The 24,896-nt window shown below is 37.1% G+C and overlaps 1 protein-coding gene across 4 annotated transcripts; it reads right to left on the bottom strand.

Moving 5' to 3' along the window:
• Positions 1-350: 350 nt before the first annotated feature.
• On the bottom strand, positions 351-24,155 carry LOC143214079 (acyl-CoA synthetase short-chain family member 3, mitochondrial). 4 transcript variants are annotated; one of them, XM_076434672.1, is made up of 13 exons: positions 24,031-24,155; positions 13,525-13,774; positions 5,361-5,526; positions 4,211-4,500; positions 3,900-3,996; positions 3,598-3,806; positions 3,249-3,477; positions 3,046-3,156; positions 2,725-2,924; positions 2,475-2,620; positions 2,193-2,415; positions 1,560-1,735; positions 351-554 (listed from the first exon to the last, which is right to left on the bottom strand). In XM_076434672.1, exons 2-13 carry the CDS (start codon positions 13,634-13,636, stop codon positions 459-461), a joined length of 2,055 nt encoding a protein of 684 aa, XP_076290787.1. In that variant the 5' UTR covers positions 13,637-13,774; positions 24,031-24,155; the 3' UTR covers positions 351-458. The 4 variants fall into 4 exon arrangements, with proteins under 4 accessions (XP_076290787.1, XP_076290784.1, XP_076290786.1 ...); XM_076434669.1 differs by lacking the exon at positions 24,031-24,155 and adding an exon at positions 17,204-17,422; XM_076434671.1 differs by lacking the exon at positions 24,031-24,155 and adding an exon at positions 17,204-17,422 and having other exon boundaries at positions 13,525-13,769.
• Between the last annotated feature and the right edge of the window lie 741 nt (positions 24,156-24,896).

Below are 24,896 nucleotides of genomic sequence, written 5' to 3'. Positions count from 1 at the left end.
CTTCATCTTTCTATCTATCTTTTTTTTTAACGTTTTACATTAACAATTCGTTCAGATGTAATTATTAAACGTAGAGATAAGAAAAGGCCTATAACAGCGAGTGGAAAGCTATGAATTAAGTTGCTTGAGCTCCGACCTCGTTTCCCGATTACGATGGAGACCGTCATTGTTTTTTAAAAAACAAAACCAAAAAAAAGAAAAGGTTGTTCACTTTATTGTACCGTTCAGAACAATGTTACACATAGATTTCCGTGCAATTTATATGGGATTAACTGTTGGGTAATCGGAGTTTCGTCGACGCGTCTTTCTCAAGCACACACACACACTCCTATGCGTGTCAGCTATATATCGTACGTAGGTTTATTACAATTTTATATACGATTATGAGAAGAAGAAAACAAAAAAAGAGACAAAAGTTTATATAATAAAAAATGGTAAAAGCTTATAACTAACAGTTATCATTGAGGATCCGGCGCTAGTTTAGCGTGTCCGAGCTTCTGAAGTACTTCTTTTATCTCGCGATACACCGACGCGTCCTCTATTGTACTTGAAATCTGGAAGAGAAACGAAGAACGGTATATTTTACATTGGCGAATAGTGAATGAATAAACGATATTACTCTTTATCTCGTACAAGAGAGACCCGGCATTTCATTTCACATTCCGTTTCACTATACCGGTACTATCGGATAACGGGAAACACTTTGAATCAGGCATGGACACGGATTTGCCCTGTGGGGCATTGTCCCGGCTCTCTAGGGTCACTCTGTACTGTACGTCAAAATAACGGGGTCATGTATTTTTAAGATCATTTTGTTAAGAAACATCAAACAAGAAATGTAAGAATTAGACGGAAGCAAGGTGTAAGGCAATTTTTTGGAATTTTTATAAGAAAAGGTGTGGAGTATTGTAATTCTAAATTTGGTACGTTTGTTAACCAATATTTCAAGAGTGTATTCTAATTTCTTTTACCCAATCATAATAATTTCCTCGAGGTTACACCAACAGTTGTAACAATATTTGAGGCAATACGTTTATTGCTGGCGAATATGATTGTAGTCATCGGACACAAAGAATGCGACAAATTTTTTAATCTATGTAAATGTGGATAATCTATGAACTAGATTGAATAAAGAAAGACATCATTTGTTAGTTTTACGTGTTGTCAAAAAGAAATTTTGATAATAACATTTTAATTTTAATTCATACAGTAACAGGATGTTCACTGAACAGATTTGTCAAGTCTCAAGTTATCCAATTGTTAAATTAAAACAGAAAAGAGCAAGATAGAGTATCTGTAATTTGAGCTCCGTTATTTTGGTGTACCCTGTATAAACAGACATAATCTTCTATTCTGTTGTCAAGACCAAAAGTTACTTCTTCCGCTGACGTCACTCGCCCCAAGGTGCCCCCGGGGGCAATTACGACAGCTCTCGGGGCAAACGACGCCTATTGTCCATGCCTGCTCGAAATTAACGCGAGAGAACTTATTCAGGACATTTTCCAATGTTAATTTAGTGTTTCTTTGCGAGTAGGAACGTTTATTTTCGCGCGGTTTACCTTGACGAGCTTGGATTGGGCCAACATGGCCACAGATTTGCGGATTATCTTCCCCGAACGTGTTTTGGGCAGAGCTGGAACAGCTGCTGCGGTCCTAAACGATGCTATGGGCCCTATAGAACTCCTCATTGCAGCCACCAACTCTTCGTTAATTTGTTCTTCGTTTTTCCTCGCATCTGTTCAATAAAACATCGGGTGTCAATCCGCATTTTGTAATTCGAATTTATGTCAGAATTACTGGAGCTTCAAGCTCATTTATATTCATATATCGACGATGTTTATAGGAGGGTTAAAGGTGGGACCTCGTTTAACACACATTTAGCTGATTATTTAGAATTCTCTTCTGGGAAATTGTCGGATCGATTCTTTTGAAAACATTAGAACACTTTGAAATAAAAATAACCTTTGCTCGGTGCGCGTTCCCAGCGAATTTATTCACAACTGTCTTTATATTATGTTCTCTTTGTTATATTTACAATTTTGTAAACAAGATTTGTGCTGGAAACATTTAAAAAATCACCTCGCCCAAGGCATTTTTGCAAAATCGTTTTATCTCCGGGCTGTCCACATGGTACCATTCAAATGACACTGTCAAAAGATGGTAGCAAGGGCCAACAAACTTCGAATTCTCACCTGGTCTCATTATGTAAAGACACAAAGGAACCTCCCCTTTGGTAGAATCGGGAACACCGACGACAGCGGCCTCGGTGACGTCAGGATGTGCCATAATCACGTCCTCCAGTGCCGCCGTAGACAATCTATGACCTGCGACGTTGATGATGTCGTCGTCACGCGCCATAACATAAACGAATCCGTACTCGTCTTTGTACCCGACGTCCATCGTATCGTAGTAACCCTGAGACGTGTTTCACCGATTACACGTTTAATAACGTTGCCATTACCGCGTTGACTTACTGAATGTCTGGAGAAATAGATCTCCTTAAAACGATCGTCTGCCCCGTACAGCGTCGAGATGCAGCCTGGAGGCAGTGGCAGCTTTATGGTTATCCTACCCATTTCGAGAGGTTCAGCCTTACTGCCATCGTCCCTTAGAATGTCAACTAAAAAATCGGTGGGTTTGATTGCAATCCATTCTTATAATTTCTTTTTAATTAGGACTTCGTGAGCAGTTAGTTTTTTGGTTAGAGATTTTTGGGGAACGTACTGTGATAGCCTGGGATGGGAAGACCAGTGCTGTTCTTCGGTATTCTAGGATTATGGCCGTATCCTAAACACAGAGCTGTAATAGGGTGTCCAGTTTCCGATTGCCACCAATTGTTTATAACCGGCACCTTAAACGCGTGCTCCGCCCAGATTTTCGTTTCGTAGTCGCAGAACTCTCCGGCCACGAATATGGTCTTCAATCTAATGAATATGTTTTTCATTCTAATTTGTACATTTAACACAATTGATCTAGCAATAATACACGATGAAGGGAACAGTAAGTTTGTTTAGGGATGGAAGAGCTCCAAATTGAAAGACTCACGACTTCGTCGAGTACTTCCGGCTCAGTATCAGGTTCTCATCGTCGCGTCTTATCACTCGAAGCGCTGTCGGCACGCAGAACAACGCGTTCACGTTGTGCAGATCGATTACCCTATGAAACGTGAGATTTTCATTAACGAAATCCGTACTGTAACAATCGTTTTGCATTCGCTGAGAAGCTCGTACTAAACAAACTCATAGAACCTGAAGTATTGCGCAGCGTCCGGCGTCCTATCAGGCTTGCCCTCGTACATCACGCTGGTGGCCCCATAGAGCAGGGGCCCATAGCAAATATACGAAAGTCCAACTACCCATCCCAAGTCGGAAGCCACCCACCAAACGGAGTCCTTGTTCATACCATAAACCGTTTTCATTGTCCAACAAACGGACACGAGATGTCCGCCGATCTTCCTTAGGATCCCTTTCGGTTGACCTTCGATCGAAAAACTGATCTATTGATCGCGAACAAGATCCTCAACTTCCTTCACACTCGCGAAAGATTAAATAAAATATGCTCGCAACATTGAACAAAGTTGCATTTACGTCGGATTACCTGTTGTTCCGGAAGTGTACAAGATATACAAGGAATCGTTGGCGTCGACAGGTTGGCATGGATGAGGTTTCGAGTTTGCCATCGCAGTGTCCCAGTCGATTTGATCATCGCTGAGTGGACTCTGCCAAATGTTCCTCCTCTGGAACACTATGCACCGTGGTTTCTGCACGGTGATGATGCTCAACGCCTTGTTCAGCATGCCTGTGTATCTGTACGCGAAATTATAGCGTGTAGACAAGCGTTAATCGTCATATTATATTCGTGAAAAACGAATATTTATGAAAAACACAGCTCAAACGTACTGAATCACTTTGTTCGGCTCTAGACCGCAGCTGGCTGCGATTATTACTTTGGGTTTCGCGTGATTTATCCTGGTAGCCAGTTCGTTCGCAGCGAATCCTGCAAAAATGATCCATAACTTCCGCGTGTCGGGATGCTATTTAATATTATTTCACATAAACATATTCGTCTCTCAAGAGGTAGGTTAAATCAATCAATCCGATTTTATAGAAATTTTTAAAAGAAATATAATGATGCGATATGAAATACATGAAAAGAAAATTTGTTATTGATGTAAGAGTTTATTTTATGATATTCCTGACTGTTTACTTACCACCGAATACTACCGAGTGAACAGCACCGAGACGCGCGGTCGCCAAAATGGCGATTATGGTTTCCGGAATCAGCGGCATGTATATGATCACGACATCCCCTTTGCCTACACCCATCTCTGCCAGGCATCCTGCTAATTTCGACGTTTTCTCAAGCATCTCGTTGTAAGTCACTTTTCGGATCATCGATATCAACGGACTGTCATGAATTAGGGCCACCTTGTTACCGTTGCCAGCCAGAACATGGCGATCGACCGCGTTGTAGCAGGCATTCAATTCTCCACCGACAAACCTATTCAAATTCATCTTCAATTTGAAACCGCCACATTCCTAAGTTGCTCGGGGGATTATTGTTAGTTACATTCATTGATATCTTCATCCTCATGATCCTGAGGACTGGGTCAATACCTTGACCTTTCTATTCCTCCATTATCTTAGCCTTCATTCGTTCTTCCATTACCTTATTCAAACCCCTCTCCTTTTTCCACCCACATTTTTTCTCACCCCATACTTTACTTGTTTATCATACTTAAGCAATTAGCCTCTTCTTTCTTAACGAACTACTAACATTATTAAAAATTTTGTATTTTTTTCTTAAATCCCACCTGTGGTCAACTCTTTCACTACATGTGTTATAAATAGACCGCGGATTTTATGCATTTGTGGCAACAATGAGAATTGGAAAATTATTCTGGTATTATCGTTAACTTATTAAGGCGATTAGCAAACGAAATAAATGTACATGTAGCTTCCGTAATTTGAAGACAATTTTTATTTCGCATAAAAATCCGCGGTCTAATTATAAATAATATACTAGTAGTGTCGCTTTCTTGGTAATTTGTTCATCCTAGACAAAACATTATCTTTATATAAAATGCGAAAATTCTGCTGTCTAATCATTGCAGAAGTACATTAAAACGACGTCATCGCTTCAGGTTTAAATGAAGTTGGCGACGACCGTGTGAAGCTATTGTGACGCAGGATAATTGCCCGCAATAAACATGTTTATAGGATAATTGCCAACATTGTGTTTCGCTGGAATGATGTTCCAGCGACGCCGAGCGTCTGCGGTATGATGGCTCATGAAAGATTAACGAGGTACAGAATCGATGGCGTCCCGACGACGTATATAAATTATAAATGAATACCTACCATTTCGTGAATGGCGGGTTGGAATTGTCCAAGACCTTCGTCCACGGTTTGCTCCAGTCGATGCATTCTGACACCTCGCCCCAGAATTTCACTGGATCTTCCAGCGACTCCTGGTACGCCCTGTCGTACGCGGGACAATGGGAACAATAAGGGCTGACGACGTAATCTGGAGAACATAATGTATTGCATGTGCGATTTAGTTTGTTTCGACTTCTCGTGGAGACTCAAGAGTAGAGACGCAAGATTGCGTTACTCTAATGCTGAAGGTACAGGTTTTATTAGAGTTGCGATAACGCTGTAAATAGAAATAGTACATCAAGTTTTTTGGTGTTATTGCAAAGGGAAGATATCAATCTTCAAGTTCAGGGTAGTCGGAGTTGCCAAACAAATTTTTGGAACTTCGTAGACGCGTCTGAATCGATCACGGCCCTGCTTAATTATTTCGACAATAAAAAAAAAATTAAAAAAAAAAATTAAACCGACTTCGAAAAAACGCACTAAAAAGTATAAAATAATTTCCATTTAATATATGTGAATACACACGAACTTAAATACAATACAATCTTTTCGAAGGCGGCGCAAAATTGAAAATTTTCGACACTGGAAATTACGAAAATCCTTAAATTGTTCTAAATACTAATATATTTATATTTAAATAATAATATATTTGCGCCGCCTCCGAAAAGATTGTATTGTATTTAAGTTCGTGTGTATTCACATATATTAAATGGAAATTATTTTATACTTTTTAGTGCGTTTTTTCGAAGTCGGTTTAATTTTTTTTTGAAAAGTTTTTTTTTATTTCACACTTTTTTTTATCTCTGTCAGCCGTCACATTCCAAATCGTAATTTATAAATATCTGAAAGCGGCAATCGATAGCGGTAACAACGTCGCGTCGTTACTGTTCCTAATGTCTAACATTCTGCGGAGTTCACTACGGTATCACCACCCTACATTTTCGCAAATAAAATCGTAATTAAATAAAGAAATGTAAAATTTTTTTTGCACGGGACCATCCCGGGAACATACTCTACAAGATGCAAAAGGTTTCGTTCCGATTGGTCCATCCATCTCGACGTAATCGGTGAACATACATAGAAAAAAAAGCGAAAAAAAAGGCACATACAGATCGAATTGAGTAACCTCCTCCTTTTTCGAAGTCGGTTAAAAATGTTGGTGGTGCTAATGCACCTTCCAATTGCAATAAAACGGCGGGAAAAAATCGTACATGAGATTTTAAAGGCTCGTTGTAAAGGGCAGACTTCAGTCTTCAAATTCAGGGTAGGTTGAGAATCGCCGAAAAATTTTTAGAACTTCGCAGACGCGTTCGAATTTGTAATAGGTAGATATAATTGAGGAAAAATGTGGTCGACATTTAGAATCCGCCTTACATCCGCTCAGTTATAATTTTATTGACGACTGGAATATATCCAACTCGACAACGACAAGCGCGCCAGTCGTTTACAAGCTAGCGCAAAGAACGCTGCCATAAAATTAACTATGGCAAATTGGCGACGCCAGGAAGCGTTGTTACTCCACTGTCGAATAACAATGATCGTAATAAGAGCCATTCGTCGAACCAGAGATATCGACGAGTTTCGTAATACATCATTATCACGGCGTCGTAAAAGGAATGACAGAAACAGTAGTCCGCTATATAAATTACAGGCAACTGAAAATGTCAGGAAGTGGCGTTACTTTGACGGAGAATAACGGTGGCAGTTAATGTACAGCTGTCGGACAAAATATAGTCGCAAATCGAAATATTAATTGCGCCACTCGTAAAAACCGCCGTCTCTACGTCAAACCTGCTCCTGCGTTTTCGATGTTAATTTTATGGGGAATAACAATCCATAAACATCCGCACGAATTTATAGCATGTCCACATTGTCCGAAACTGCCAGTGAACATAAGTACTTTAAAGGGAAGAGGAGAATTCCTCTCGGAAGAAGCAACAGTATCGATTGCCGCGTGAATGACACCTGTTGCTCAAGATGGCACACGCGGGCTATTTCACGATTGATTACTATACATCATTGAAGTCTCTACTCTCGCAAAGCAGTGTTCATTTTCCGCTTAAAGGTATTTTTCCTACAAAATGCTGCAAACTCGAACCTCTCAAAAAATTTTCAAAAATTGTTCTCGTCAATGAAACTGCAGCTGATATGAAGTTCGAAGCCTCCACTGTACAACGGGTCCTTAAAACGATTTTTTTCACTGTTTTATGGGACAAAAGCGCGTAACAAGTTCGCTCGTGGAGAACCCTTGAAGTGGGCGGCACACCTCTCATTCAGAGCTCGATAGAACGACTAAAAAAATGGTACATGAATTCTTCAGGTGTGGCTATAAACAAAAAATTTTGGTATGTTTTTGGGGACGTTCGAATTTGCAGCATTTTTTAGGAAAAATGTGTCTCCAGTTTCTCGCCCTCTATATCATGAGAAAAATCTTGGAATAAAATAAACGCTGGATTATGAAATTAGAGGCTTCCAGCTTTAAAACGAGATCAAATTCATTGTCGTACTCAAATACTCAAATTCATTGTAGTGCTCAAATACTTTTTAAGTGCACTGTAAATCTCCGAAGTTTCATAATGCTTTAATTTTTAACATTGGTCAACACTTCAGCTGAGATGGAACAGATTGGAAAGATTATCAACGATATCGATGTCTTTGAAAATTTATGATTTCCAGACCTTGACCGTAATGAATAACTTTAATGATATTAAAATTTATGGAGATGTATGCGCCTTGTCGCTATCATATAATGAACCTTTCGAAACCGGCTCGAGTAAATAAGGTATAAGTATTATAAAATTCCTAGGACAATATGTTTATTGTCGCGGAGACGTTTTCCTCATTGTCATCGCAGAGATGGCCAATTAACGCGTCCGGCGCGGCGTTTCGCTCTGGCGCGAAATCAAATTACCGGGAAGTGTTTAATTAGCTGCTCGGGCCGTACAGTGGGCCAGAATCGTAGAGGTGGAAAAAATGCATGTCTTTGTTAATTATAAATTATTAATTATAAGCAGAAAGAACGGTTTTAGGGGTTTTCGGGGTCGTAGAGACTGATTTTAGAATCGGCCCACTGGTGAACCTTGAGATCGAATGTTGTCGACTCTATGAATATTTAATGCTATTCTTTTCTCGCTAAAAAATCGTTCCGACGCGTTTTCGTTTCGAGGTGGTTGGACTCGTGCGAGCCGCCACATGCATACGGTAATCATCCTAACGTAACTGTTCGCTGTGCAAAAGGTCGGGGGGCCTTGAACTTACCTGGGCGACAAGTATAACAAGTATACCACTTGTCCTTCGACTTTTATCGATATTTTAGTAATGAAAATATGCATTTTCTATTTTATCTTGTAGATTGCAGTAAAAGTGTAAAAAAGATCGTACATGAATACAGTGAGGAGCAAAAGTGAACACACAAACGATATTTTTACAAAAATGTGTTTACGTTTCTCACCCACAAACGTTCTAATACGGTGCAAAACCGACTACACGGAAAAAGTTTGTATTTATCAAAACAATAATAATACCACGATCAGTAAAATTTTCTTGGAAAGCTAGAACTTTGTACTTAATGCTATGTATTTTATTTTTATTCTATTTTATATGCAAACATTAAATAATGTGTGCTCACTTTTGCTCCTCACTGTAGTTGCATGTCTGATGAAGAGTTAAAACTTGAGAATTCTTGAACATTTCGATTTCTGGAGATCCGCATCGATTTCGACTAAATTTTGGAAGGGAGAGGGTATTTTATTTCCCTAGGGTCGCGACGCGACGTCAAGTACCTGCTTCAGAAGCTATAATTCCGTTACTACTGTCGTATATTTACGGAATTTCTCGATTCAGTGACGCCTGCCAGAAAAAAAGGACCGGATAAAGAGTGTCATATTGGATTTCAACCCCGGATTTCCGGTTGACAGACCGCAGATCCACGGACCAACCCCTAATTTAACGTACCGCCGGCTTCTGGCTTATATTCGAGCTCTGGAATGTTCATATCGAGCATACTGAATTGATTTCAAAATTAAATGTGTGTGGATACATATACAAAATCAATCTCACCCGCTCTTTGACAGTTTCAAAGCGCGCAATCAACAAAACGCTATCTTCAAGGTTCAGTTCTATACTAAAGGGGAGGTTTCTCTCTACAGAACAGAGTAGGGCAATAATCAACTAATATTTAAAAATGACTAATAGTCTTCTTGAATCATAGCAAAATAGTCATTAGTCAAAACTTTTTGATTAGCTGGCGATAACTAATTAATAATATTAATGTATGTTAATCGCACAATAGTGACTGATGACTAAAGATTGATGACTGATCATCAACTACTAATTCACTAATAAGCAATAGCTAACTATTATTTAGAGCTGTGACTAACTATTTGCCATTTAATTATCAATAACTAATCAAAAAGTTTTGACTAATGACTATTTTGCTATGATTAACATTCAAAAAAACTATTAGTCATTTTTAAATATTAGTTGATTATTGCCCTACTCTGCTACAGAACCATTTTGAAATGAATCCCAAGGAAAATGTAAAAAATTTTTCGGTATGTGGATTTCTATTCTATATTGAATATAACAAGATTTTAGAAAATTTGTACGGACAGGAGCGTCAAAGTAGAGACTTCACTCTATAAAACGAGCCCAGGTAGACTATAATACTTTTTCACGAAGTTGGAAGATTTGTCCATTAGATTTAATAGTAGAATTTTCATTAATTCTTGCAAGAACCACGTCTTAAACAATTCAAGCAGGTTTATTGACCACGTTGAATGAACAGCGAACAATAGTTCATTAATTACCATCTATATTGCGTAACTGTATTTTATTACATTATAATTGTTTTAAAACAAAGCGTCGATTTTACCGTGAGATCGGAATCCACACCGGTCCGCAAATGATTCATTGCAAATGAATGAGTTGTGAAGTCAAGAGTAGAGTAAACTGTACTATTGCTGGCATTGCAGTAGTTATTGGCACTTTCGATTTAAACGGCAAATATTAAGAATACCTGGTACAGAAAATTATTTTATATTGCTTCTTATTTATATTTCAAAGCAACATCGTAAGTTTTCATAACAGAGTTTTCCACATGTGACTGTTAGCAACGCTGGTACATCCAGTAAGACCGACGGATGACGACAGTGCAGTGTAAATACCGTTCCATTAAAATTTTCGTTACGAATAATTATACTTTATCGCTTTTTAACTTAATTTCGGACTGTACTACATATGTAATAAGTGCATATATGTTTAATTATAAAACAAATAGCCTGTTTAACGTTTACTTCTTACTGTGCCAATGACTGTAGTATTTGCCTTACGATCGTTATTCACTGAATATATTGTATAATAAAAGATTTATGACTCGTAAAACTGTTCGATTTTACTGAACAATCTCTATTAGCTTATAATAACAGCAAGTCAAGCTCGTTTAAACATTTCAAAAAAATATAAGAAGATTTTTACTACGATCTTTTACCCTATCCAGTCGCATTAAGAAGAGTTTATCGAGTTACCGTGATCCTTGTTCACCACAATTTTAATCTGCCCCGTGTGTTCGCATCCCATGAATATCTAAAATCCTGTGATGGGAACATTGTCTTACCGATATATTTTTTCCCCTTCGGCGATGAATTATTCATCGGTAGTCGCCGGTTCCGAGTCCATAGTAATTTCCTATGCTGCTCGCGCATCTTTAAACTGTCGCTCATGTGTTTGCGTTTCCTGTATCGTGAATTAAGGGTATCGTGTGAAATTGCCTTTATACATTCTCAGTGGTGGCGGTGAGTCAAAGTTTTCGTACGAATCGTTTAGCGACTTACTGAATCATCCATTTTTTTTTATAAATGCATAAAATCCGCAGTCTAATAATAATAATTATAATCGTTGATGCATAGATCGTTTTAAATAACTGCCCATCAATTTTTCCGATACATATTCGACTGGTGTTTCTATGCGATGTTTTAAAGTAAAAATTAAATTTGATGTAGATATCGTTAAATTATCCTGCCAGAAGATAAAGAGTGAGACAAAGTATTTAGAGAAATGCTTTTTTTGGAGAATTAGCATTCGAGCGGTGACTCAAAGTTGCCATTAAAAATTGCTGTACCATTATTCAAAATATTGTTTATTATTATTTGTGTATTATATCAATTTCATATCCATAAAATGAAAAAAAATCATGTAAAATGGAATTATTTTAAGTTAGAAGAAATTTTTAATTTTCGAGTTAAAATAGCTCCGAGTGCAAAGGGTTGAATGGTAAGCCAACTTTCGCATTGTACAGTTAATCCTCAGGTCACCTACAGTCTTTAAAAGATTAACAATTTTGTTTAGAACCTGTAGGAAATCGATTAAATCAAACTCCTCCGCAGTAGAATCGCAAATGCTCTGCAGCTTCAGTAGTAAACACCGGATTAGGCCAGACAATGGTACAGCCGTGCGCTGCTCGGATTCTCTTTTTGCTTATCCTAACTCCTAGCAGCTTGTCCCACAGTTATTAGGTGTTACAAGTGAATGATTCGAAGTTTTTAAAGAATGAAAAATTAATCTTGATTACTTGAAACAAACGGAAGCCGTCTCCTGGAAAATGGTTCAAAATTTCAGAGTACAATAGTAAATACCTCGACGATCAATTTGGCGGCTGACGATAATTCTGTACACACTATTGTTTTCCATCGTTAGAATTTCTAACTCTCACGGCTCTATTGACAGTGCATCCTGATCTTTTTCTTGTTGTCATAATTAATAAAGGATAATAGCAATACCGGGTACTAATGCGAATTATTAATTCGGTTAGGTAACTTCTTCGCAGGAAGAAATTATCGAGCTAGTGAGCTTTGTTTCTTCTCAAAGAATAAAAACAACAGTATTAACGATCCGAGCTATTGAAATAGACGTGAAGGTTTTGCGCGCAGATAGCAGCTGCAGACGTACAATCTAATTGTGTTAATGGGCATTATGCGTGTTTCTTGACAATCAGATTTCGACGAGCACCGTCTTGCACAGCTGCGGCGTTGAAGGAAATCGTGTTAACGGCAAAATGCGTCGTAAATGTGTCCTCATTCGGTTAAAACATAAAAATGTAGTTAAATAAACAACGAGCCTCCTATTCTCTTGAATTTTTAACGATCACTGTTCTAGTTAACTAATCCGGGAACGAGCGACCAGTTTGGTTTTTACCAAGGGAAAAAAATCTTACACTCCATTGTAACGAACGCCATTTCCTATTATATCTTCCAGGGAGGCAATTAAACTTTTCTTCTCCGGGACTGCGAGAGTTGAACAACGTAAATAACTCGAAAGTATAACAACGTTGATTTTTGTTTTTCAGATGTCATCGCGGGAACCACTATGTTCGTTTAATATTTAAAAATGACTAATAGTCTTTTTGAATGACCAAATAAATGGGCAAAATAGCCATTAGTCAAAACTTTTTGATTTGTTATTGATAACTAAATGGCGAATAGTTAGTCACAGCTCTAAGTAATCGTTAGCTATTGCTTATTAGTGAATTAGTAGTTGATGATCAGTCATCAATCTAGTCATCAGTCACTATTGTGCGATTAACATACATTAACATTATTAATTAGTTATCACCAACTAATCAAAAAGTTTTGACTAATGACTACATATTTTGCTATGACTAACATTTAAAAAGACAATTAGTCATTTCTAAATATTAGTTGATTATTGCCCTGCTCTGCCGAAGGCAACCATATTTATTTGATCTGCAACACTAATTGTAAGCGTACCAAATATGTATTAGTGCTTTTAGAAGAGAGTGGCACATGTTGTCCTTTAAAATTGATACGATTATAATTCTTTACAAATGCTTACAATTAGTTACCTAGAATTAAGACAAGGTATCTTGAAAGGAATTTGGACAAAAAGGACTCTTTGATGCTGTCACACGAGAGTCTGTACTTTCGATAATTGTAAAAATCCTGTTAAAATCGTTTTCTCGATTATTCCCTCTGCGAGATATTGCCCGGTTTACTCAAGGACGACGCGGAAGACACTGGCGGGCCCGATCCGATAATTTAAATATCGCTGGAGAAAGAGTGGAGTTCTCCACGTATTTCTCCCGCGGAAAATTCTCCCGGTTGTTTTGCTTTCGACGTGGAAAAATACTCACCGTCGTTGTTTCTGTTCAGCGTCCTCTCGCTCGCGATGGACGACTGGAAATTCGTCTTCTGCGAGTCGGGGGACTGCGGGGCGATCAGGTCGGCGCTCACCTGTCCCAGCATCGTCTGGAAAAGTCCTAGAAAAGTCCTGGAAAGTCGATGGCTGAAGGGCGCGGGGGCGGCAACTCGAGGCCGGGTCCACCCACGATGTCTCCCGGCTACTTTTTCTGCGAAAGATCGCTGAAGTCGGTCAGTCCTTCGCTGAAAACGACAGTTCGATAAACTATTCCCCAATTATAAAACTGTGCGCGTCATTCACGCGTAAGCAACAAAATAATAGAATCCACAAAGCATCATCTTCGCATGATCATCGGTAGGGATGGGAACAAAAAAAAATACCTCGCAAACAGGTTCGAACTTTGATTGATTGAATTCGAACTCTCTATAAGTACTTCGAAAAACAGAAATAGTACTCCTAAGTATACTCGAACCTATGTCAGACAGTTTCGAACCTTTTACAAGTACTTTGGTAAGCGGAAATAATACTTGCAAGTATATTCGAATTTTGGTCGAACGGATTCGAAACTTTTATGAATATCGTACCGGAAATTCTCTGATTTTTCTAATTATTATTCTTTTTACCTTTAAAATCAATTATGTTGTCCTTTAATACATAATTTAATTCAACATGCATAACTATAATTTCATAATCTATCGGAAATATTATTCTTAAATAGTTACAAATTTAATCAAGAAAGTGCTTAAAACCTACTATGCAGTTCCGATTTCCAGGATTCGAGTACTACTTGTGAAAGATTCGATTCCTTTCAACATCGAAGTACTTATAAGTATCTTTCCGAAACTTGTAAGTACTCATTCCGAGGTTCGATATCAGTTTGTATATATAAAATGAATATTTTTCAAATATAATCATTGAAACATTATAGCTTTTAAGTAGTAATCGAAACCCATGAAATGAAACTTTGTTATTGACATTGACTCGGATTCGTGAGTACATATTGAACTTGACCCCATCCCCAATCATCGGTACCTGCAGTTGTATGATAACCGTATGTGCTTTTCTAGTTGTACAGTCTCTGGACGACGATACTGGCGGAAATCTTATCTTATCGCATTCTGTAAAATGCTTTAAAATTAGCATCGTCTTCTATTAATCCTGTTGCAGCAACAAATATTCTACAATTAATATCTTTGCCAATGCAAGTGTGGAACCAGAATATTCTTCTTGTTCTATTTCTAGGTTGAATATAATTATAAAGCATCCGTCCTCTTAGTTAACCGACATATTTGTAATTGACGTGAACCTTGCTCTACGCTTCGTGGACAGAAAACAAAGTAGACGGTGGGCTTAAAGGTAATATTTTTATACCTACGGTAAATTATTGTACCTCTGAAATGATAATAATGTACTTTTTTTGATGTTATAAGTATAAGAATAATTTTGTTTCAATATAACAATGATGATACTTATAAGGATGTAAAATATATTTAGATTTTCATTAGCACGTTATTCGGTTCCGACTCTGTTTATAACTCTGGGTCGAAGCAGACCCAACAACCGATATTCGACGGCGAAGTAAACAGTTTCTATTGTAATAATTTCAAAATCTGATTGTTGAATTTCGAGAGGTTAGACGGGAAGCGCGAAAAATGAGACAACCAGAAATTCTAACACCCTCCGGATCTCTTCGACGCCGACATTAGTGGGCGGCAGCGCCCACGTTGGGAAATTATGGCTTATCGGGATTGACGTGTCTCCCTACATATTCGGATAAACGGAGTTCCTCTCCGAATGTAATATAGTATCTTCTGTTTTCAGTAATGGTAGCGCGTAATTAGGTTTGCGATTCAATAACGCTTCCGTATAATTGTTATTTGAACTGAAAACTGCGCGGAATACTAGCAGAGTAATTTTTATGTATTTTTGAATAAACCTAGCTTCACTAATAAATGGTACGGCTTTAACATGTACTTGGTAAAGTGTGTATGTTAATATGTATTCTACCGAGTGATTATTATATTTTTCCATCGGGATGGTCATGATCATATGCACCGTATAAATATAAGAGATTGGTAAAACTGATTTTTATTAAACAACTCCTTAAATAAAATCTACAATTGAATGATTATCGTCCCCGATGGAATGTTAACAAAATAGAGAGATTAATGTTCAACAATAAATAAAAAGGTCATCATAAAATCTTGAAATATTATTAAGAATTCGGTGAATAAAATTCACAGTTGACCGATTACCATCCTCAGTAAAATGTTGACAAAACAGTGGAAATAATGCTCTCGAAAATTTTCTGAAAAGCAGCAGAGAGAAGAAGAGGATTTCGAAGGATCAAAAATGAAATTAGCATCGGTCGAGGGGTGGAAAGATATATTTTCAGACATTTATGCGCCACGGATTGTCCGTGGGACGGCCGAAAAAAATTAGGGTTGTACGTCGTTCTCCCACCCCTCCTGCTCCGAAACCAACCCTCCCATATGTTTGACTTTCAAAGAGTTTATTCCGGAGATCCGTCGAGACACGTGTTCACCTCGGTCGAACATTATAATCGCGGCGAAATTTTCTAGTCCGTGGATTCGACGAAAATGTGCTGTTTCTAAAAAGAAAAATTTCTGGAAGCTTGTGCAATTAAATTCTGTGCGTGCGTGTTCTTGTAAATTACATATTTGGTTCTGTGAGCTTTGTGGCACACGGTCAAAGTGAAGTTCTACCAGCGACTGTCACTCGTATTTGATTTCGAAAGAAAGTTTCGACCTCGGTTTTCCTCCCTAGCGTCTCATTTCAATTCCACCGCTGTAGAGCGTGTTCAGCTGTTATTTTGATGTCATCGAATCGTCGACCAATAGGAAATTGGCTGCACAAGGTCTGCTACTCAATAGTGTCCCGTTAAGTTGTATGAAGATTCCGAATTTTTTTTAGAGATAATTACGAAATGAAAAATTCTGATTTTTTGGATCTACAAAACTGTAACTTTCAGATCTATATTAAAATTTTTTGTAAGTCGAAATGTTATAAAATGGCGGAGCTATACGTTTAGAAACTTCGCTTCCTGAGTCATCGAGTATAGTGAACATTTTTAATTAGATAGTTCCTTGCTTTGAATAATCGGCTGTAAATATTGTCTAGTAAATAATATAGCAAATATTGCAAGTCAATAATGACGAGAGGTGGTATAAGTAATGAGAACAGTGTGGAAAAGTAGCAACAATAATATCCGGGTTGAATAATGTATATGATAGACGTATAGATGACGTATATGTAGATGTATAATCTATATGATAGGCTCTTTTGCGGGGAGGTCACAGACCCTATTCCTGCGTTTAAAAGTTTAATTCATAGAGTTCGGAAATTTATTCTTATTTGTTACTCAACTTTAATGAATGTCTACTTCATATAACTAACATTGTCACGAGACAACCACTCTTATATAAAATATAAGATCACTCTTCATTTTTCATCGGAAAAACACAACAAATCATGCAGCCATGAAAAGTGATATACTGGTTTAAATTCAATTTAAACGCTGCCTACTTTTACTACCTACGATTTACTAAAATTCCAGTATGCTTAAAATGATTGGAGAAACGACTGGCTAAAGGGATTCAAACTTCGCCATGTGTATACTCAAGAAAAGTGGTTTTTTCATCGAACTTCACCTGTGGATCTCGATGATCTCCCAGTCCTCAGCTTGGATAGGACCGTCTGAAGTCTAGGACGTTTCTCTCTTGGTAAACTGTTCAGCTGTTAATCCATTACGACTCGAAACGGAGCAACTTTTCTGAAGATCGCGACGATCAGGATTCGAATGATCGTAGATATCGCGGTCGGCTTCTTCAGATACTCGTGGCACATCGACACTGAGAATCACGCAGACAAACCGATACGCTATGTACGATACGGAGGTCACGTGACCGATCTAAATTCTGATTAAAATTTGATCCGTAGGTCGTTGCATTCGATTAAAACCGGAATCGTCAGGCGGCCGAGCGCCGCATCGAAACCATTTTCTGATTCCTTGTTAAAGGTTGTAAGTGCATAGATTGAGAATCCCGATTAGATCACTATGAAACACTCTAACATCCTGTCCTATCTATAAACTAATACATTAAAAAGAAGTAAGTAGGGTAGAGTGATTTATTTATAGCCCATTCTACCGTCACGTCGCACAGTGTGTCGTCCAATGGAAAAAATCCGAAATTCAAAGTGAAAGATCTGCAAATTTATATGTATCCTAAAATGTTTGTAACAAAACGTAGTTTCTAATAATTTTTTATGTTTAACATTTATCAACTTTGATTTGGGTTTTAAAAAAAGTACTCCGAGGTAACCCCGTGAATCTTTTTACAGTAATTGGTGGCATATTAGACTTTAATTTCGCGTTGGTTTTAATTTGCTCAAACTTGCTCAAAATGGAGAAACAAATAAAATCCATATTAAGAGGCTTGCGCTCGGCGGCTTTCTGCGTAGTCTTTCCAAGAAATTTGTTGCAATTATTTTTAAATGCATGCCATTTTGATCGAGCCGACACACTATGCGTCGCACAGTCGCTTTTGGGATAGGCGGCAGGAAGTTAATAACTTCTAAACTAATCCGTTATCGACCCAAGTTCTTTAATACCTTTTATAAAGAGTATCCGGTATTATTTGGGAAAAAGTGGCCAAATAAAATCAATTGCTATTCAAAGTGTAATATTTTCCAGAAGTGGTGAAAAACATCAGGGAGATACTTTTTGGCACTATTTTTAAAGCTCGAATCAAAATCGATGAACATTTAACATGAAAAATTCGAAGATATTGTCAATATTTCAAAAAAATGTTTGTGTGGTTTGAAAGACTTTATGATATAAACGTAACTTGTAAAAATCAAATTAATCTGAACACTGTTCGTCATTTTCAACACAAAGTTTCTTAAGAAATAAGAACCAAGCAGAGATTTCTATCTTCTCTCAAGAAACTTGATAAATCGAAGACGTCCAGCAATGTCTTTTATATAATATTTTCTCTGGCCGTCGATAACTTTTGCCATCTTTTTGCTAACTTTTCGATCGGAGTTTTGTAAAGACTGGCAAAATAAGTCGGTTTCACGGAAGTGGGAGACATACGGTCTCGCGATTAAGCTATCCGTGGGAGCGTGTGTCACGGCAAATATACTTTCCACAATTTTCCGGTGTATTAGACGGTCAAGGTGGAGCACGAATCAAAGAACTATTCAGGCAAAAACACCGAGAGATGAAGTCTCGCCTCCCCCGAGAGGTTGATACATACTGCGAAACGACTTCTCGAGAGCCGCCACAAATTTAATCGTTTTACAAAAATTACATTAAAGCCCGTCCCCACTTGGGAGAGGTTTGTTTTACGCGGTAACTTCGTGAAGAAGGAACGTTTCGCTGAAAAATTCATCGGGCCTAGGACAACAAGTTTTTCACGAGTTCCTCCGATCAATAAAGGATCTTTGCTTTTTCATTACTAGACTGTGGATCTTTATGCAAGATAAAAATTGTCTGCGGTAACTCCAAACGACAAGAGTCAAATGGACATTAAATTCTAATCGTTTTAACATGTTAACAAGTTGGCAAGTCATTTTAATCAAAATCATTTTAGCAAATTTTAAATTACACATATGTATGTATTCATTTCAATTAAATTCAATCTTTATTTTCCATAACGGTAAATTTAATATTTCGAATTTCAGTTTGACTAACCAAATTATTAAATTGTAACAAGAATAAGTTCAGTCGAAAACATAAAACTGTTTTAATTTTGAGGATTCAGTTCTGTCTTTTTGTAGACGTGCACAACTGTGATTAAAAAGAAATTATACAATATTATGAAGTGAAATTAACGAAGAATGAAGAGATAAAATTTGTCTGTATCATGCGCGATCGCTTCGCAGCACGCGAACAGAGATTCCCCGCTGCTTTTAATGGTGATCTGCAGCTTTATGGACGCCAAAAACCGTTAGTTTATTATCACTCTTCCCGTGTTTGCCCATTCCGGTTTTATGGCGACACGTTCCGACCCCATTTCCGCTTAATCGCCGCGTGTATCATTCAATCAGCGATTCGCTGTATACCCAATGCCTTTCGATTTCTGGCTTGTCCCCCCGATTAGAAGCAGATCTTATTCGAACGGTTCTTAATATTGCAATCCAATATTCTCGGCGTATACATATATTCCGCGATTTTTATTATCCCTTCCTCGGTACTCGTATCATCGAGGTCATTCAAGATTTTGGTGTCTCGCGAGAGGGGAACGTAAACATAAACGTCTCGGAGACTCGAGAATCGATTCTCCCTTATTTTTATCGTCGAGCCTTTTTATGTAACGATTATTTTGGCTCTGTCATTGGTCGACTCGCTTTTACAAAACATCGGAACGATTTCCGCAGAGTTTTCGACGAGCTTCCGCTTTCTTTCTTTCAAGCTCGAACGCAGCGATTCTCGGAGAATCGTTTCAGATGATGCATACGCATTATTACGCATGGTGGCCACTTTTTTGAAAATAAAGATTTTTTGGAGTTGTAGAAAACGAGTCTCGGTTGGCTGCAGTAATTACAATTAATACCACGCGTTAACATTGAACAATTTTTATTTTATTAATTTAACTTGAAGGATCTTAAAATTCTACTCGGTCTTCAGCATTCGACCCATCTCGGTTTTTTCGCGAAATCGCTAAAGTACTGTCTGCACGTTCGAGAGCTGGCAGTGAGAAACTTGCGTAAGCACATACCCTTGCACCCCACTGCCTGACGTCACTGCCAACTCTCGGCGTGCGGACGGTAGTTTGAACTTGCACATAGCAATTAATTACATATCACATATGTAGAACAAACACACTTCTGACAATAAATATTTCTTCACATGCTTCTTTAACGAAACATAGTAAATCATCATAAATTATCATTAAAATAAAAATGTCGCAATAACGATGACAGCGAAAATTAACATTTCTACTAAAATTATTAGAATGTCTTTCTGCTTAATACATATTTAAATTAAAATTTTTTTTAATATAGCAAGTTTTTAAGACGGATTGAAAAGTACAAAATAATTTCCTAGCCCCATACAGATAGTCCTGAAAAGATAGAGAATTTTTAATAGTTATGAAAATATTTGTAAGGTTAAAAACGAAAAACGTGGGGCGCATGCAATGCAAGATAATTGATGCATGAATAGTTTACCTAAGTCACGAACAATTGACATGTGTGTGAACTGTTGTGCGAGTTTTCTCAACGGCAGCTACTCCCTACCCTCCTTACTATTATCTTGCACCCCACGTTTTCCGTTTTAATTCTTACACAGCAGGTATTTTCATAGCTATTAAAAATTCACAATCACAAATTTTCAGGACTATCTGTATGGTGCTAGGAAAAATTATTTTATACTTTTTAGTCCGTCTTAAGAACGTGGTATATCAAAATTGTTTTTATTTAAATAATTTTTTCCATGTGCTCTCGTGCTCCTTTTGAATCAAAGTGCCCCTATGATGAAGTACCACCTTTAATTCGAATCGTCAAACGTTTAATCATTCCTACGGGAAAACATTCTAAGATCCAGAGATTCCTCTTAAATTCGCGCATCCTTGGAATAACATTACGGTACGGTCGATCATCTGGTAGTTTTTCAGTAATTTCTTTTTATTTTACTTTTTTTTTAGAAGACCTGTCTGCAGCCAACATGTGGCACATATAGTAATAAACACAAGTAGAGAAGGTTTTATGACTTATTCATTCAATTTAACCTCACAGTTTCAATAGACCGCATCGTAAAGTCTCAGTGTCGAAGGGTCAGGTAGTAAGTAAGCAATACACGCGGTCCAGTCACCCTTTTTAATAACGAACAGACATACAAGAAAGCGAGTTGATACTGCATTGTCATCCAGTTCTGAATGTTTAAAGTTTCAAGTATCTAGCTCATCGGGAAGTTAGTTTAAAATCAATTGCAAAATTTGTACCGAACAGACAAACAGACGGAGAAGAAAGCGATTTAATAAAAACGCGGTAAAAAATGTAAAAAAATTGTAGTAGATATGTACTCATTTACATACATGACCGAAACAATTCTAGTCAGTGAGCTATCAAATTCTTCCCAGCTTTCCACGAAGAACGGATTCACAAATTAATAAAACAAGAGATTGGTTGGCGGAAATACGGCAGAACTTTTTGATACCCATTGTACGTGCGTCACATGTTCAATTCAAATGTTGCAGGATCGGGAGAGTTGTTTGATATTTTAGACTCCTTGAAAAATGTGTTTTTCAACCCAGAAGGAAAAGCAGAAGAGGAACCGCGATTAGAAAACATTTAAACATTAAATCACGCGAGATCACAGTGCAAAGCATGCGAGAAGGATATCGTAACAAAAAATGTTGGGTCTCCCGAAGGTACATGACTAAGAATCAGAATCAACCCGTATCTCAATATGTTTTCCTTGTGTTGGACGAACCAGAGGCTTTGTTTGTTCTACCTTTGTTTCTTTTCGATACTTTTCTCGAAGTATGTAGTTTTCTTAAGGTGTTATACAATATATTAATGTAGTAGTGCAATTTTCAAAATTAAAAATTTCGGAAAGATTGAAAGTTTGACAAATACATTTGGGTGAGGCTCTATAATTTAAAAAAAAATTGTGATCTCCGAAAATCCACAGAAAACCATCATAGATTTTTAATTGCCCACCAGAATTTTTGAACTTACCACAAAATGGTTGAAAGGGTGCGAACTGTCGACGAGTGACTTTACATTGCTGTGCAAATTCGCTATTTACGGCTCCGCCACCTACCTTGTGGCATATCGCTCGTGCTTCTGATAACGTTATCCATCATGATCTAAACAGTGCAGAAGAACAAGTCCTATGCTCAAATTGCGCTGCGAGCACAATTTCCTACCAAGGTACATTGTTCTAGATTCGTTAGAAGGAATACCGATCCAAGAGTATACCGTGACGATTGGAAAAATTATTAATTCAAAGAACATTCATTTCGTGTCAAGAATTTGGGAGCACAGTGCGTCGTATAAGAGGGCAAAAATAAAGAAATTATTTAAAAATATTCATTTGCGAACAATCGTCATAAACTGTCATTGTAATGTAAAATAATATAAAATCAAAATAAACTTTCATTATAATCTGACACGAAAGCGAAATATTAAACAATTTGCGATGGATCATTTAGTTCAAGGTGTGCACTCGTTATTTTGGTTCCCTGGGGGCTTTTACAATTATTATATATCTTATTTTACTGATTTCAAGCGAACCGTTTGTGCTAAAACGCGAAATCGAAAATTCTTGTAACTTTAACTAAGCTCTATGTAAAACAGGTAAAACGTATCCTGAAATTCTTGCTAGAGAATGTTCGTAGTACAACATCTTTTGAACAACTTTTATTTGAAACATTTTTTTATACCACTTATACTTTTTAAGACATGAAGGTTTGCTCACAAAACGGGCATTCTGACGCATTGTGGCGTGTATGTTAATATTCGAACACCAAGGAGAACGCTGATAAACTTACGGACTCGCAATCTAAATAAGTGGTTGCTGGACACATAATTTGAAAATACGTCCTCCTATCATCAAGGCTAAACGCATTATTACGTCTAACGTGTGCTCCATTCTTCCGCACCATGTGATTCAGGAAGAACTTACTAAACAAAAATTTTATAAAAAAAAATTAAGCCGACTTCGAAAAAACGTACTAAAAAAATGCACTAAAAAGTATGAAATAATCTCCATTTAATTTATGTGAATACACACAAATTTAAATAGAATACAATCTTCTCGAAGGCGGCGCAAAAATTAAAAATTTTCCAAATGGCAGATGTTGCTGTTTATGATTTCATTGGCATATTATGGACTTGGAAATCAGTAGGTGGGAAGAGAAGATACATTAATATGTGAAAGCATATGCAGAAGAATTTAAAGATTTTCGTAATTTTCAGTGTCGAAAATTATCAATTTTGCATCGCCTGCAAAAAGATTGTATTGTATTTAAATTCGTGTGTATTCACATATTTTAAATGGAAATTATTTCATACTTTTTAGTGTGTTTTTTCGAAGTCGGTTTAATTTTTTTTTATAAAATTTTTTTATTTCACACTTTTTAGTGGAACGAGCAGAATTTGTAGAACACCATAGGGTGGTTTTTCGGTCTTATTGATTATTTGCAATAAAAACGGCAAAAAATGAAAAAATGCAAAATTTGTTTTCAAGGGACCACCCCAAGGGACATACTCTACAAGATGCAAAAGGTTTAGTTCCGATTGGTCCATCCATCTCGGCGTAATCGGTGAACATACATAGAAAAAAAGCGAAAAAAGGCATATACAGATCGAATTGAGTAACCTCCTCCTTTTTCGAAGTGATATACATATTAAGTTTTCGCAGGCAATGTTTTATTCACCCAGAAGATGTTGAAAATTTGCCTGAAGTTCTGCAGATTAAGTGTGACAGTATCAATTACTGGATTTATCTGTCTACAGACAAACTTACCTGCTTCCTTTGCAAGGAGGAGGATCATGTAGACAAATCTTGCAAAAACACAGCTCTCTGCTCAGTAATTGAAGAATACTCTATTGGGCAAGATCTGGTGGTTCTGCCAAATAATGCATCACTGAACGTGAACGTAATTCAAACTATGAACAAAGTTTCATCGGCCCAAGAAAGCTACGTGCAACAGAGTATGCCCCCTCCTTCAGCTAAACGGCCGCTTCCTAGTGCTTTCTCAACAAATGACACTACATACGATGTATTATACTTTACATACCAGGTTACTATTTTTGGTTGCCTGTCTGGAAACATTTAAGAAAAACATAATCTAGCTATCGTGAAAAAAGTGCTTGAAAAATTAAAAATATCTCTGAAATCCGAAATACAGTGGATAACAGAAGTAAAGTAAATGCTCATATTTTCAATAATGAAATCATGATGACAGTAATATTTATTCACTTATAAAAATAAACAAGTTGATTACATAATTAAGGGTAATGTTGAAAACAAAATTTATTACGATTATCATAGTGATCTGAAGTTTTATCAAGATATTGATTTTTCTATACTAAATATATAAAATTTGGTGTGGCAAAAGGTATCGTTTAATAACACAATTACATTGTAATGGTGGTTTTTATAGAGTTCTATGCGCTGATTCCGAATCTGCCCTTAATTTTTCTCCTAGACGAACACTTTTTGAGAAACATGACTTTGAAAAAAACATATCCTTCAACTTTAAACAAATATTATGATGTTATTATAAAAGATATTGAATTGTTCTTTGCAGCAAAACATTCTGTAGACTTTTCCGAATACAGAGATATCCGATATTAATACATTATGAATGTTTAAAAATGTTTAAAGAA

This window comes from Lasioglossum baleicum, chromosome 12 (assembly GCF_051020765.1).
Source record: "Lasioglossum baleicum chromosome 12, iyLasBale1, whole genome shotgun sequence".
NCBI lineage: Eukaryota > Metazoa > Arthropoda > Insecta > Hymenoptera > Halictidae > Lasioglossum > Lasioglossum baleicum.
This window is presented reverse-complemented; position numbering and strand designations above follow the sequence as displayed.